Here is a 15,459-nt window from a genome sequence, read left to right as displayed (position 1 = left end):
AAGCTGTTTAGCGATCGGCCCCCAGATCTACATACGCAGCTTGATGAATGGGGGATATTGTTTGTAACATACAGTCAAGAGGTTCATTTTTATGTGTGTTAATAACAACCAAAGGGTTAATTAATGGTGAATGTGAAACTGGCAGGCAATAAGTTACTGATTGCAGATTGGTATCCAATACAAACACACAAGTTAACAAAAATAGTTAAGCCTATATTAGAGCATCTGATCAGGAGAAATGTTCTCTCTAATCTTTTCCAAGCTGTATGACCATTTTGTGCCACGGCACATCAGGGAATTTTGTATGTACCACCATTTCCTCTATCTATTGGGTGCCAAATTGCTGGGTGGATGTTTATTCACTTTGCTTTTGAAACGTCACTTATGCTGTCTTCATTGTATTAAACAATCCCTGTGCAGTATGCACAATTTTCTATCAGACAGTTGTTTGTTCTGATTCTTTCTCTACCTGAGTGGTAGCCTGTGTGGTATTTTAAAATGTGACTCTTTATGTTTGCTATTAAATGATTTAGAAAAATACTTTTTATTTTATTTAGTATCTATTGTAATAAAAAAAATCAGCTTTTTATGCCCATCAATATGCCCAGATATATGTCAACCAACACAGTTAAAAACAAGCCAGTAAAACTGATTTTATTTACACAAAAAAAGTAACTCTGGATCATTTATTGGCTTTTTAGTATCAGAGACAGGAAATCCAGATGGTATTATACTAAAGGGGACATGAAACCTAAGAGAGAGATAGAGAGAACAGAGATTGTACAGAAAGATAGAGAAAGAGAAGAGAGGAAGAGCCAGAGGAAAAGCAGAGAGGGGCATAAAGAGAGAGAAAAAAAGGGAAGACAAGTGAAAAGGGAGAAAGAGAGATATATAATAGAGAGGAAAATAGAAGAGAAAATACAGAGGGGCTATAGAAGGGAAAGAGTGTATAGAGAAAGAGTGGGAGATAAAGGATTGTGAGGAAAAAAAGTGTTGAGTTTAGAGGAGAGAAAGCAGAGAGACAAAGAAATAATTTAAATGAGAAAGAGGAGAGGGAGAAAGAGACAGGAAAGACAGAGGAGGGAAATGGAAAGAGATACACAATGGAAGAGAGTGAAAGAGAAGAGAGTAAAGAGAGAAATAGAGAGACAAGAGGAAGAGAGGAGAGTAGGGAGAGAGTGAGGGAGAAGAGAGTAAAGAGTGAAAGAGAGAGAGACAAGAGGAAGAGAGGAGAGTGATGAGAGAGTGAGAGAGAAGAGAGTAAAGGGAGAGAATAGAGGGACAAGAGGAAGAGAGGAGAGTGGGGAGAGAGTGAGAGAGAAGAGAGTAAAGAGAGAGACAAGAGGAAGAGAGGAGAGTAGGGAGAGAGTGAGGGAGAAGAGAGTAAAGAGAGAGAGAGAGAGACAAGAGGAAGAGAGGAGAGTGATGAGAGAGTGAGAGAGAAGAGAGTAAAGGGAGAGAATAGAGGGACAAGAGGAAGAGAGGAGAGTGGGGAGAGAGTGAGAGAGAAGAGAGTAAAGAGAGAAAGAGAGAGACAAGAGGAAGAGAGGAGAGTGGGGAGAAAGTGAGAGAGAAGAGAGTAAAGAGAGAAAGAGAGAGACAAGAGGAAGAGAGGAGAGTAGGGAGAGAGTGAAGGAGAAGAGAGTAAAAAGAGAGAAAGAGAGAGACAAGAGGAAGTGATTGAAGATTTGGGAGAGAGTGAGAAAGAAGAGAGTAAAGAAAGAGAATAGAGGGACAAGAGGAAGCGAGAGAAGAGTGGGGAGAAAGTAAGAGAGAAGAGAGTAAAGAGAGAAAATAGAGGGACAAGAGGAAGCGAGAGAAGAGTGGGGAGAGAGTGAGAGAAGAGAGTAAAGAGAGAGAATAGAGGGACAAGAGGAAGAGAGAGAAGAGTGGGGAGAGAGTGAGAGAGAAGATAGTAAAGAGAGAGAATAGAGGGACAAGAGGAAGTGAGAGAAGAGTGGGGAGAGAGTGAGAGAGAAGACAGTAAAGGGAGAGAATAGAGGGACAAGAGGAAGAGAGGAGAGTGGGGAGAGAGTGAGAGAGAAGAGAGTAAAGAGAGAAAGAGAGAGACAAGAGGAAGAGAGGAGAGTGGGGAGAAAGTGAGAGAGAAGAGAGTAAAGAGAGAAAATAGAGGGACAAGAGGAAGCGAGAGAAGAGTGGGGAGAGAGTAAGAGAGAAGAGAGTAAAGAGAGAAAATAGAGGGACAAGAGGAAGCGAGAGAAGAGTGGGGAGAGAGTGAGAGAAGAGAGTAAAGAGAGAGAATAGAGGGACAAGAGGAAGAGAGAGAAGAGTGGGGAGAGAGTGAGAGAGAAGATAGTAAAGAGAGAGAATAGAGGGACAAGAGGAAGTGAGAGAAGAGTGGGGAGAGAGTGAGAGAGAAGACAGTAAAGGGAGAGAATAGAGGGACAAGAGGAAGAGAGGAGAGTGGGGAGAGAGTGAGAGAGAAGAGAGTAAAGAGAGAAAGAGAGAGACAAGAGGAAGAGAGGAGAGTGGGGAGAAAGTGAGAGAGAAGAGAGTAAAGAGAGAAAGAGAGAGACAAGAGGAAGAGAGGAGAGTAGGGAGAGAGTGAGGGAGAAGAGAGTAAAAAGAGAGAAAGAGAGAGACAAGAGGAAGTGATTGAAGATTTGGGAGAGAGTGAGAAAGAAGAGAGTAAAGAAAGAATAGAGGGACAAGAGGAAGCGAGAGAAGAGTGGGGAGAGAGTAAGAGAGAAGAGAGTAAAGAGAGAAAATAGAGGGACAAGAGGAAGCGAGAGAAGAGTGGGAAGAGAGTGAGAGAAGAGAGTAAAGAGAGAGAATAGAGGGACAAGAGGAAGAGAGAGAAGAGTGGGGAGAGAGTGAGAGAGAAGATAGTAAAGAGAGAGAATAGAGGGACAAGAGGAAGTGAGAGAAGAGTGGGGAGAGAGAAGAGAGTAAAGAGAGAGAATAGAGGGACCAGAGGAAGAGAGAGAAGAGTGGGGAGAGAGTGAGAGAGAAGAGAGTAAAGAGAGAAAGTAAGATACAAGAGGAAGAGAGAGGTGGGACAAAAGCGAGAATATAAGAAAACATAATTTATGTAAGAACTTACCTGATAAATTCATTTCTTTCATATTAGCAAGAGTCCATGAGCTAGTGACGTATGGGATATACATTCCTACCAGGAGGGGCAAAGTTTCCCAAACCTTAAAATGCCTATAAATACACCCCTCACCACACCCACAATTCAGTTTAACGAATAGCCAAGAAGTGGGGTGATAAGAAAAAAGTGCGAAAGCATATAAAATAAGGAATTGGAATAATTGTGCTTTATACAAAAAAATCATAACCACCACAAAAAAGGGCGGGCCTCATGGACTCTTGCTAATATGAAAGAAATGAATTTATCAGATAAGTAATTACATAAATTATGTTTTCTTTCATGCAATTAGCAAGAGTCCATGAGCTAGTGACGTATGGGATAATGACTACCCAAGATGTGGATCTTTCCACACAAGAGTCACTAGAGAGGGAGGGATAAAATAAAGACAGCCAATTCCTGCTGAAAATAATCCACACCCAAAATAAAGTTTAATGAAAAACATAAGCAGAAGATTCAAACTGAAACCACTGCCTGAAGTACTTTTCTACCAAAAACTGCTTCAGAAGAAGAAAACACATCAAAATGGTAGAATTGAAAAAGTATGCAAAGAGGACCAAGTTGCTGCTTTGCAAAACTGATCAATCGAAGCTTCATTCCTAAACGCCCAGGAAGTAGAAACTGACCTAGTAGAATGAACTGTAATCCTTCGAGGCGGAATTTTACCCGACTCGACATAGGCATGATGAAATAAAGATTTCAACCAAGATGCCAAAGAAATGGCAGAAGCTTTCTGGCCTTTTCTAGAACCGGAAAAGATGACAAATAGACTAGAAGTCTTTCGGAAAGACTTAGTAGCTTAAACATAATAATACAAAGCTCTAACAGCATCTAAAGAATGCAATGATTTCTCCTTAGAATTCATAGGATTAGGACATAATGAAGGAACCACAATTTCTCTACTAAGGTTGTTAGAATTCACAACCTTAGGTAAAAAATTCAAAAGAAGTTCGCAGCACCGCCCTATCCTGATGAAAAATCAGAAAAGGAGACTCACAAGAAAGAGCAGATAATTCAGAGACTCTTCTGGCAGAAGAGATGGCCAAAAGAAACAAAACTTTCCAAGAAAGTAATATAACGACCAAAGAATGCATGGGTTCAAAAGGAGGAGCTTGAAAAGCCCCCAGAACCAAATTCAAACTCCAAGGAGGAGAAATTGACTGAATGACAGGTTTTATACGAACCAAAGCTTGTACAAAACAATTAAATATCAGGAAGATTAGCAATCCTTCTGTGAAAAAAGAACAGAAAGAGCAGAGATTTGTCCTTTCAAGGAACTTGCGGACAAACCTTTATCTAAACCATCCTGAAGAAACTGAAAAATTCTCGGTATTCAAAAAGAATGCCAGGAAAAAATGATGAGAAAGACACTAAGAAATATAAGTCTTCCAGACTCTATAATATATCTCTCTAGATACAGATTTACGAGCCTGTCACATAGTATTTAATCACAGAGTCAGAGAAACCTTCTTTGACCAAGAATCAATCGTTCAAACTCCATACCTTAAAATTTAAGGATTTGAGATCCTGATGGAAAAAAGGACCTTGCGACAGAAAGTCTGGTCTTAACGGAAGAGTCCACAGCTGGCAAGAGGCCATCCGGACAAGATCCGCATACTAAAACCTGTGAGGCCATGCTGGAGCTACCAGCAGGTGGAGAATACTCTTGGAAGAAGAACTAGAGGCGGAAAGATATATGCAGGATGATACTTCCAAGGAAGTGATAATGTATCCACTGCTTCCGCCCGAGGATCCCGGGATCTGGACAGATACCAGGGAAGTTTCTTGTTTAGATGAGAAGCCATCAGATCTATTTCTGGGAGTTCCCACATTTGAACAATCTGAAGAAATACCTCTGGGCGAAGAGACCATTCGCCCGGATGCAACGTTTGGCGACTGAGATAATCCGCTTCCCAATTGTCTATACCTGGGATATGAACCGCAGAGATTAGACAGGAGCTGGATTCCGCCCAAACCAAAATTCGAGATACTTCTTTCATAGCCAGAGGACTGTGAGTCCCTCCTTGATGATTGATGTATGCCACAGCTGTGACATTGTCTATCTGAAAACAAATGAACAACTCTCTCTTCAGAAGAGGCCAAGACTGAAGAGCTCTGAAAATTGCACGGAGTTCAAAAATATTGATCGTAATCTCACCTCCTGAGATTCCCAAACCCCTTGTGCCGTCAGAGACCCCCACACAGCTCCCCAACCTGTAAGACTTGCATCTGTTGAGATATAGTCTAGGTCGGAAGAACAAAAGAAGCCCCCTGAACTAAACGATGGTGAACTGTCCACCATGTCAGAGAGTGTCGTATAATTGGTTTAAAGATATTAATTGAGATATCTTTGTGTAATCCCTGCACCACTGGTTCAGCATACAGAGCTGAAGAGGTCGCATGTGAAAACGAGCAAAGGAGATCGCATCTGATGCGGCAGACCTAAGACCTAAAAATTTCCATGCATAAGGCTACCAAAGGGAATGATTGTGACTGAAGGTTTTGACAAGCTGATAACAATGTTAAACTTCTCTTAACTGACAAGGACAGAGTCATAGACACTGAATCTATCTGGAAACCTAAAAAGGTTACCCTTGTCTGAGGAAACAATGAACTGAATGGTAAATTGATCCTCCAACCATGATCTTGAAGAAACAACACAAGTCGATTCGTATGAGATTCTGCGAAAATGTGAAGACTGAGCAAGTACCAAGATATCGTCCAAATAAGGAAATACCAAGACCCTGTTCTCTGATTACAGACAGAAAGGCACCGAGAACCTTTGAAAAAAATTCTTGGAGCTGACGCTAGGCCAAACGGTAGAGCCACAAAACTGGTAATGCTTGTCTAAAAAGAGAATCTCAGAAACTAAAAGTGATCTGGATGAATCGGAATATGCAGATATGCATCCTGTAAATCTATTGTAGACATATAATGCCCTTGCTAAACAAAAGGCAGGATAGTCCTACAGTTACCATCTTGAATGTTGGTATCCTTACAAAACGATTCAATAGATAGATCCGAAACTGGTCTGAAGGAATTGACCTTCTTTGGTACAATGAAGAGATAGAATAAAACCCCAGCCCCTGTTCCAGAACTGGAACTGGCATAATTACTCCAGCCAACTCTAGATCTGAAACACATTTCAGAAATGCTTGAGCCTTTGCTGGGTTTACTGGGACACGGGAAAGAAAAAAATCTCTTTGCAGGAGGCCTTAACTTGAAGCCAATTCTGTACCTTTCTGAAACAATGTTCTGAAACCAGAGATTGTGAACGGAATTGATCCAAATTTCCTTGAAGAAAATGTAAACTGCCCCATACCAGCTGAGCTGGAAAGAGGGCCGCACCTTCATGGGTATTTAGGAGCTGGCTATAGGTTTCTATAAGGCTTGGATATATTCCAAACTGGAAATGGTTTCCAAACTGATACCGCTCCTGAGGATGAAGGATCAGGCTTTCGTTCCTTGTGTAAAAAAGTTCCCTTCCCTCCAGTAACAGTTGAGATAATAGAATCCAACTGAAAATCAAATAATGTATTACCCTGGAAAGAAAGGGAAAGCAAAGTTGACTTAGAAGACATATCAGCATTCCAAGTTTTAAGCCATAAAGCTTTTCTAGCTAAAATAGCTAGAAACATATACCTGACATCAACTCTAATGATATCAAAAGTTGGTATCACAAATAAAATTATTAGCATGTTATAGAATAATAATAATGCTATAAAATTATGATCTGTTACTTGTTGCGCTAAAACTTCTAACCAAAAAGTTGAAGCTGCAGCAACATCCGCTAAAAATATAGCAGGTCTAAGAAGATTACCTGAACATAAGTAAGCTTTTCTTAGAAAGGATTCAATTTTCCTATCTAAAGGATCCTTAAATGAAGTACTATCTGCCATAGGAATAGTAGTACGATTAGCAGGAGTAGAGACAGCCCCATTAACCTTAGAGATTTTGTCCCAAAACTCTAATCTGTCAGATGGCACAGGATATAATTGCTTAAACGTTAGAAGGAGTAAATGAATTACCCAAATTATTCCATTCCCTGGAAATTACTTCAGAAATAGCATCAGGGAGAGAAAATACTTCTGGAATAACTACAGAAGATTTAAAAACCTTATTTAAACGTTTAGATTTAGTATCAAGAGGACCAGAATCCTCTATTTCTAATGCAATTAATACTTCTTTAAGTAAAGAACGAATAAATTCCATCTTGAACAAATACAAAGATTTATCAGCATCAACCTCTGAGACAGAAACCTCTGAACCAGAAGAACCATTATCAGAATGATGATGTTCATTTAAAAATTCATCTGAAAAAAGAGAAGTTTTAAAAGACTTTTATGTATACTAGAAGGAAAAATAACAGACATAGCCTTCTTAATGGATTTAAAAAATAAAATCTCTTATGTTATCAGGAACACTCTGAAAATTAGATGTTGACAGAACAGCAACAGGTAATGTAACAGTACTAAAGGAAATTTTATCTGCATTAATAAGTTTGTCATGACATGCAATACAAACAACAGCTGGAGAAACAGATACCAAAAGTTTATAGCAGATACACTTAGCTTGGTAGCTCCAGCACTGGGCAGCGATTTTCCTGAAGTATCTTCTGACTCAGTTGCAACGTGGAACATCTTGCAATATGTAAAAGAAAAAACAACATATAAAGCAAAATTGATCAAATTCCTTAAATGACAGTTTCAGGAATGGGAAAAAAATGCCAGTGAACAAGCTTCTAGCAACCAGAAGCAATAAATAATGAGACTTAAATAATGTGGAGACAAAAATGACGCCCATATTTTTTAGCGCCAAAAAAGACGCCCACATTATTTGGCGCCTAAATGCTTTTGGCGCCAAAAATGACGCCACATCCGGAACGCCGACACTTTTGACGCAAAAAAAAAAAAACGTCAAAAAATGACGCAACTTCCGGCGACACGTATGACGCCGGAAACAGAAAAAAAAATTTGCGCCAAAAAAGTCAGCGCCAAGAATGACGCAATAAAATGAAGCATTTTCAGCCCCCGCGAGCCTAACAGCCCACAGGGAAAAAGTCAAATTTTTTAAGGTAAGAAAAAATTATTGAAACAAATGCATTTATCCCAAGTATGAAACTGACTGTCTGAAAATAAGGAATGTTGAACATCCTGAGTCAAGGCAAATAAATGTTTGAATACATATATTTAGAACTTTATAAAAAGTGCCTAACCATAGCTTAGAGTGTCACAGAAAATAAGCTTACTTACTTACCCCAGGACACTCATCTACATGTTGTAGAAAGCCAAACCAGTACTGAAACGAAAATCAGCAGAGGTAATGGTATATATATAAGAGTATATCGTCGATCTGAAAAGGGAGGTAAGAGATGAATCTCTACGACCGATAACAGAGAACCTATGAAATAGACCCCGTAGAAGGAGATCATTGTATTCAAAAAGGCAATACTCTCCTCACATCCCTCTGAAATTCACTGCACGCTGAGAGGAAAACCGGGCTCCAACCTGCTGCGGAGCGCATATCAACGTAGAATCTAGCACAAACTTACTTCACCACCTCCATAGGAGGCAAAGTTTGTAAAACTGAATTGTGGGTGTGGTGAGGGGTGTATTTATAGGCATTTTAAGGTTTGGGAAACTTTGCCCCTCCTGGTAGGAATGTATATCCCATACGTCACTAGCTCATGGACTCTTGCTAATTACATGAAAGAAATGTAGCTAGCACTTATCACCTCTGGTTACATAGGGATTAGAATGCTGCTGATACAGATAGGGAGCCTCTGGGGTATTTGATGATAGTCAGACTAGGTGCAGCCCCTCTCTCCCTCTTACATGTTTATTGTTGCCTATATACTTCTGCCTCCTAGGTAGGCTCATAGGAGTTCCACAGTGTTTGTGTGTCTTTATGACTCTATGGCAGCCGTGTTTGCAACAATGTATAACATGGCTATAAATATTTTTACAAACATGTGCACGTTCCTGAGCTCACTTAGGATTACAATTTAATATATCAAGACAATTAAGATAAATTAATAATAAAAGTAACTTTCAGCTTAATTTTTAATTTACCATCCCTTTAAAATTGAAATTTGAAGATTCCTTACTTACTGCCCCTTTAATAACATTTGCGTTGCCATACATTTTTAGGAAGCTGTTGACAGGGACAAATAAGCCTTACATAAACGGGATTGCTCTGTGCATTTAGCTAAATAAAACTTTTGCAGAGGAAATAAATTAAGCTATTTCTTTTAACCAGAATACAACTCAATGCATAAATGAAACTCGGAACTGCAAACCTGAAAATAACAGAGAAGGAAAAAACAGTGCATGGGTAAGTATTTCATTAGTCTAATGGCACAAAAAGATTACCGAGATTATTTTTCAGGTTAATATTTGTATATTTTACCCATGACTATAGAAGCAAAAAAATATTAGATTTAAATAAATAAATAAATAAATAAAGAAGTAAATAAAAAAAAGTGCAAGACCAAATCCTATATCTCTTAAAGGGGCACTATAGTAAAAAAAAAATGACATGCCTTGCTAGTGCAATGCTTGTGCAATGTTAAATGTGGAGAGGATGAGGCCTATTTATCAAGCCGTCAGCCGCAAATATGCTGGAATTCTGCAGCATAATTGTGGTGAGGCTGATTCGCTTCATTTATCAAAGCCTACAGACCGGCAAAAATTGAAATCTGTGAAATAACATACAATCCGCCGGTCTCAGTCCAACACAGATCGATGCTTACGTCATTACAGATGTTCCGAATACAAATTCGGCACTATCTGACAACTTTTGCTAGTTATCAAATTTCTAACAGGTAGGCTTGCCACTATTCCAGCCCAGCCTACCTGGTTTTCAATTCGCCACCCTGGAGGACGCGGATGCCATAGGAATCAATGGGAGTCTGAAAGCAGCGAAAGCTTATGTTCGCTGCTGCCCGATTTCCCATTGATTTCTATGGTAGAATAAAAGTTACGTTTACACCTAACACCCTAACATAAGCCCCGAGTCTAAACACCCCTAATCTGCTGCCCCGACATCACCGCCGACTACATAATGTTATTAACTCCTATCCCGCCGCCCCCCGACACCACTAAATAAATGTATTAACTCCTATCCCGCCGCTCCCCGACCCTGCCACCACTAAATAAATGTACTAACCCATATCCCGCTGCTCCCCGACACCGCCGCCACTAAATAAATGTATTAACCCCTATCCCACTGCTCCCCGACCCTGCCGCAACTAAATAAAGTTATTAACCCCTATCCCACTGCTCCCGGAGCCCTCTGCAACTAAATAAATGTATTAACCCTTAAACCCATGGCCTTACACATCACTACCACTTACTAAACCTATTAACCCCTAAACCGCCAGCCCCCCACATCGCCATAAACTAAATTAAACTATTAACCTCTAAACCTAACAACCAGCTAACTTTACATTATAATTACCTCATCCTTATAATTAAGTTAAACTTACCTTTAGAATTAAATTAAACTATATTAAACTATTAATTAACCTACCCTACAATTACATTAAACTACAAATTAAATTAACTATATTATATATTTAAAAACCTAACCCTACTCAAATTATTTAAATCTACTATTAAAAATTACTAAGTTCCAAAAAAATAACAACTAAGTTACAAAAATAAAAAACACCAAGTTACAAAAAAAATAAACACTAAATTACACAAAATAGAAAATAAATGATCAAATATTTAAACTAATTACACCTAATCTAATAGCCCTATGAAAATAAAAAAGCCCCCCCCCAAAATAAAAAAATCCGTAGCCTACAATAACTTAACTTAAAAGGGCCTTTTGCGGGATATTGCCCCAAAGAAATCAACTCTTTAACCTGTAAAAGAAAATACAAATGCCCCCCAAAAGTAAAACCCACCATCTCCCCAACCAACCCCCCCAAATAAAAAACCTATCTAAAAAAACTTAAGCTCCCCATTGCTCTGAAAAGGGCATTTGTATGGGCATAGCCCTTAAAAGGGCAGTTAGCTCTTTTTCAGCCCAAACCCATAATCTAAAATTAAAACCCACCCAATAAACCCTTAAGAAACCTAACACTAACCCCCGAAGATCCACTTACAATTTTTGAAGACCCGACATCCATCCGCAATGAAGTGGCAGAAGTCCTCAGCGAAGCCGGCAGAAGTCTTCATCCAAGCAGGCCGAAATGTTTACCCAAGCCGGCAGAAGTCTTCATCCAGACGGCATCTTCTATCTTCATCCATCCGGTGCAGAGCGGCTCCATCTTCAAGACATCCGGCGCAGAGCATCCTCTTCTTCCGACGTCTTCTGAACAATGAAGTTTCCCTTTAAATTACGTCATCCAAGATGGCGTCCCTTACATTCTGATTGGCTGATAGAATTCTATCAGCCAATAGGAATTAAGGTGGAAAAGATCGTATTGGCTGTTGCAATCAGCCAATAGGATTGAGCTCACATTCTATTGGATGATTGGAATAGCCAATAGAATGTGAGCTCAATCCTATTGACTGATTGGATCAGCCAATAGGATGAAAGTTCAATCCTATTGGCTGATTGCAACAGCCAATAGGATTATTTCCACCTTAATTCCTATTGGCTGATAGAATTCTATCAGCCAATCGGAATGTAAGGGACGCCATCTTGGATGACGTCATTTAAAGGGAAACTTCATTGTTCAGAAGACGTCGGAAGAAGAGGATGCTCCGCGCCAGATGTCTTGAAGATGGAGCCGCTCTCCGCCGGATGGATGAAGATAGAAGATGCTGCTTGGATGAAGGCTTCTGCCCGGTTGGATGAAGACTTCGACCCGCTTGGATGAAGACTTCTGCCGCTTCGTTGAGGATGGACGTCGGGTCTTCAAAAACTGTAAGTGGATCTTCGGGGGTTAGTGTTAGGTTTTTTAAAGGGTTTTTTGGGTGGGTTTTAATTTTAGATTAGGGGTTTGGGCTGAAAAAGAGCTAAATGCCCTTTTAAGGGCAATGTCCATACAAATGCCCTTTTCAGGGCAATGGGGAGCTTAGGTTTTTTTTAGATAGGCTTTTTATTTGGGGGATTGGTTGGAGGGGTGGTGGGTTTTACTGTTGGGGGGGTATTTGTATTTTTTTTACAGGTAAAATAACTGATTTATTTGGGGCAATGCCCCGCAAAAGGCCCTTTTAAGGGCCATTGGTAGTTTATTGTAGGCTAGGGATTTTTTTTATTTTGGGGGGGCATTTTTATTTTCATAGGGCTATTAGATTAGGTGTAATTAGTTTAAATATTTGTTCATTTATTTTTAATTGTGTAATTTAGTGTTTATTTTTTTGTAACTTAGTGTTTTTTTTGTGTAACTTAGTGTTTTTTATTTTTTGTAACTTAGTTGTTATTTTTTTGGAATTTAGTAATTTTTAATAGTAGATTTAAATAATTTGAGTAGGGTTAGGTTTTGAAATATATAATATAGTTAATTTAATTTGTAGTTTAATGTAATTGTAGTATAATAGTTAGGGTAGGTTAATTTATAGTTTAATATAGTTTATTGTAATTTTAGTATAATAGTAAGGGTAGGTTAATTAGTAGTTTAATATAGTTTAATTTAATTCTAAAGGTAATTTTAAATTTATTATAAGATAGGGATGAGGTAATTATAATGTAAAGTTAGCGGGTTGTTAGGTTTAGGGGTTAATAGCTTAATTTAATTTATGGCGATGTGGGGGGCTGGCAGTTTAGGGGTTAATAGGTTTAGTAAGTGCTAGTGATGTGGGAGGCCAGGGGTTTAGGGGTTAATACATTTATTTAGTTGCGGAGGGGTCCAGGACCGGCCGGATACGGGTTAATAACATTATGTAGGTGGCGGCAGGGTCCGGGAGCGGCGGGATAGGGGTTAATATATTTATTTAGTTGCGGAGGGCTCCAGGAGCGGCAGGATAGGGGTTAATACCTTTATTAAACTGGTGGTGGGCTCCAGCAGCGGGCAGGATAGGGGTTAATAACTTTATTTAGTTGCGGCAGAGTCCAGGAGCGGCGGGATATGGGGTTAATTCCTTTATTAAAGTTGCGGTGGGCTCCGGGAGCGGCGGGATAGGGGTTAATAACTTTATTTAGTTGCTGCAGGGTCCGGGAGCGGCGGGATAGGGGTTAAACATTTTAGTATAGTAGTGGTGTTTAGTGACAGGGTATAAATAAAGTTGGGAAAAAAGCCAAATAGCAGCGAGATCGATGACTGTTAGTTAACAACAGTCCGCTGCTCATCGCCCCATACATGGTGCACGGCTTTTTGACAGCTTTTTTTATAAATATGGAGAGCATATTCAGGTCCGCGGTCGCGATGTTAGGCGAGCGTATTGGTGCTGGCGAATGCAGCAGAGTTGATGGCTTGATAAATAGGCCTCTATATGTTGTCCTCTTGCAGCAAAGTCCAGCAGACATGATTGACGGTAGCAAATCATGTCCGCCCGACCTATTACAAATGGAGCTCATAGAGTGGTCTTGTATATAACAGTATATTATATGATTGCTATAACCATATGTAAAACAATTCTGCCATATAATACTTGTAATAAACATTACAATTAGAGAAATACAAAAGAAGGCTTTAATAAAATAATGAATACACCCAGGCAATATGGCCTGTAATCTAAGACGTAATATGTTAACTAAGACGTAATATGGATAATTATAGCAATCTTAAAGGAACATGAAAAAATCATTTCATGATTTAGAAAAAACCTGCACTTTTAAACAACTTTCTAATTGACTTCTATTATCAAATGTCCTTCATTCTCTTGGTATCTTTTGTTGAAAAGCAGGGACGACTGCTCAGAAGAATACATATGTGTGAAGCACTATATGGTAGCATTATTTTCTAAAATATTATCCATGTGAAAAACAATAGGTGGCAGCACTATTTCCTGCCATGTAGTTACTTGGGTATCTCTTCAACACAGAATACCATGGGAACAAAACAAATTTGATAATAGAAGTAAATTGGAAACTTTTTTAAATTTGCATGCTCTGAATCACAAATATACATTTTTGTTTTTCATATCCCTTCTCCCTATGAGTGCTAACGATGGCTCTGAGCCATTGCAAATTTTCCCAGTTAGGTGCTGACGAAGGCCTAGAGCCCTCGCTAGCACTCACCCACCTTGAGGGCAATCTGGGGGCTCCCATCGACTCCCACCCCGGGGATAGGGCCTGTATAGTGACAGGCATCGCCGGGGCTTCAAATTTTGCACAGTGACGTCACGCGCAATGACGTGATGACGTCACCGCACAACTTTATTGAAAATTTACAATGGACAGTATAGGGAAATAGGGCATGCTGCTTAGAAGCCTGTATCTCAGTCATCTAATCAGCTATAGACCCCCAAGACCCACCGTTGGAAAGATAATCGCCTAATCTTTCCAACGCTATAAGTCTTCGGGATCTATAAAAAAATATATAAAAGTTAAAAAAAAATATGTTTTTAAAAAAATAAAAAATAAAAAACCCTCAAATCCAGCTTAGCACTCAGGTGGGAAATTTCTTAGCACTAAAATGGTTAAGCAAGTAACTAGATATATGGTGCCCATAAATCATGTTTGAATGTCTTATATTGACTTTGTTTTGTTGGGGTGGGGGGCTGGTTTCTGCATACCTGTCTTTTGGAGGTGTTTTGCCTTTACTGTAGTTAATAAAATCTTATACTTCATGATAAATACTTGCATATTTTGATAACCTGTTTTTCTCTTGTGGAGAAGAATTTTAAAGACTTCATGTGCCTTCATGTTCAGTGCAATTTCACAACTGCCAAAGAGGAAATTACAGTCACATCCCGTCTTAACTTAGCCACTATACAGAAGGTAAAGAAAAATATTTTGTCTTTTATCTATTTACAGGTTACATTTTAATATATTTGGGTTTATTTAGAATGAGCCAGGTATCAAAATTTAGACTAATGCCTAATAAATAAATAAAAAAGTAAATAACGTTTTAAGCATAAACAAAAAACAAAAATCTGATCCTAATAGGTGTTTAGGGAGGGCTTACATCTGTATATCTTAGAATAACATTTTTGCACACAATTTGTTCCACATGCCCAAAAACATAATGCCACTAATTACTAAAGTCATATACAAATCTCTAAAGAACATTAACAATAGCAAAGGTTATTGTATGTCAATAATCAGATAAGCTGTATTATCTAGATAGTTCCTTTAAGAACAATAAACATGATTCCCCCCCCCTGCAATGTGTATCATACTGTAGTAATAAGGGCTAAAGCAGTGTGCTGGGGAGAGTTCTTATTATCTCTATATATCTGGTTTATTGATGATAAAAAAAGTAAAAAGAGTGTGGGGATAAAAAAGTA

The 15,459-nt window shown here is 39.0% G+C and overlaps 1 protein-coding gene across 1 annotated transcript in view; it reads left to right on the top strand.

Annotated features, from left to right (window-relative positions):
- Window positions 1–15,459, top strand: part of ITGAE (integrin subunit alpha E) — a 258,148-nt gene that overhangs the window by 216,067 nt on the left and 26,622 nt on the right. The window contains exons 22-23 of the mRNA XM_053705219.1: window positions 9,371–9,445; window positions 14,849–14,950. Of these exons, the coding sequence (XP_053561194.1) occupies window positions 9,371–9,445; window positions 14,849–14,950 (177 nt within the window). The remainder of the gene's footprint in view (window positions 1–9,370; window positions 9,446–14,848; window positions 14,951–15,459) is intronic.

This window comes from Bombina bombina, chromosome 3 (genome assembly GCF_027579735.1).
Source record: "Bombina bombina isolate aBomBom1 chromosome 3, aBomBom1.pri, whole genome shotgun sequence".
NCBI lineage: Eukaryota > Metazoa > Chordata > Amphibia > Anura > Bombinatoridae > Bombina > Bombina bombina.
Note: the sequence above shows the minus strand (reverse complement) of the source record. Positions and strands in the feature narration are given on the sequence as shown.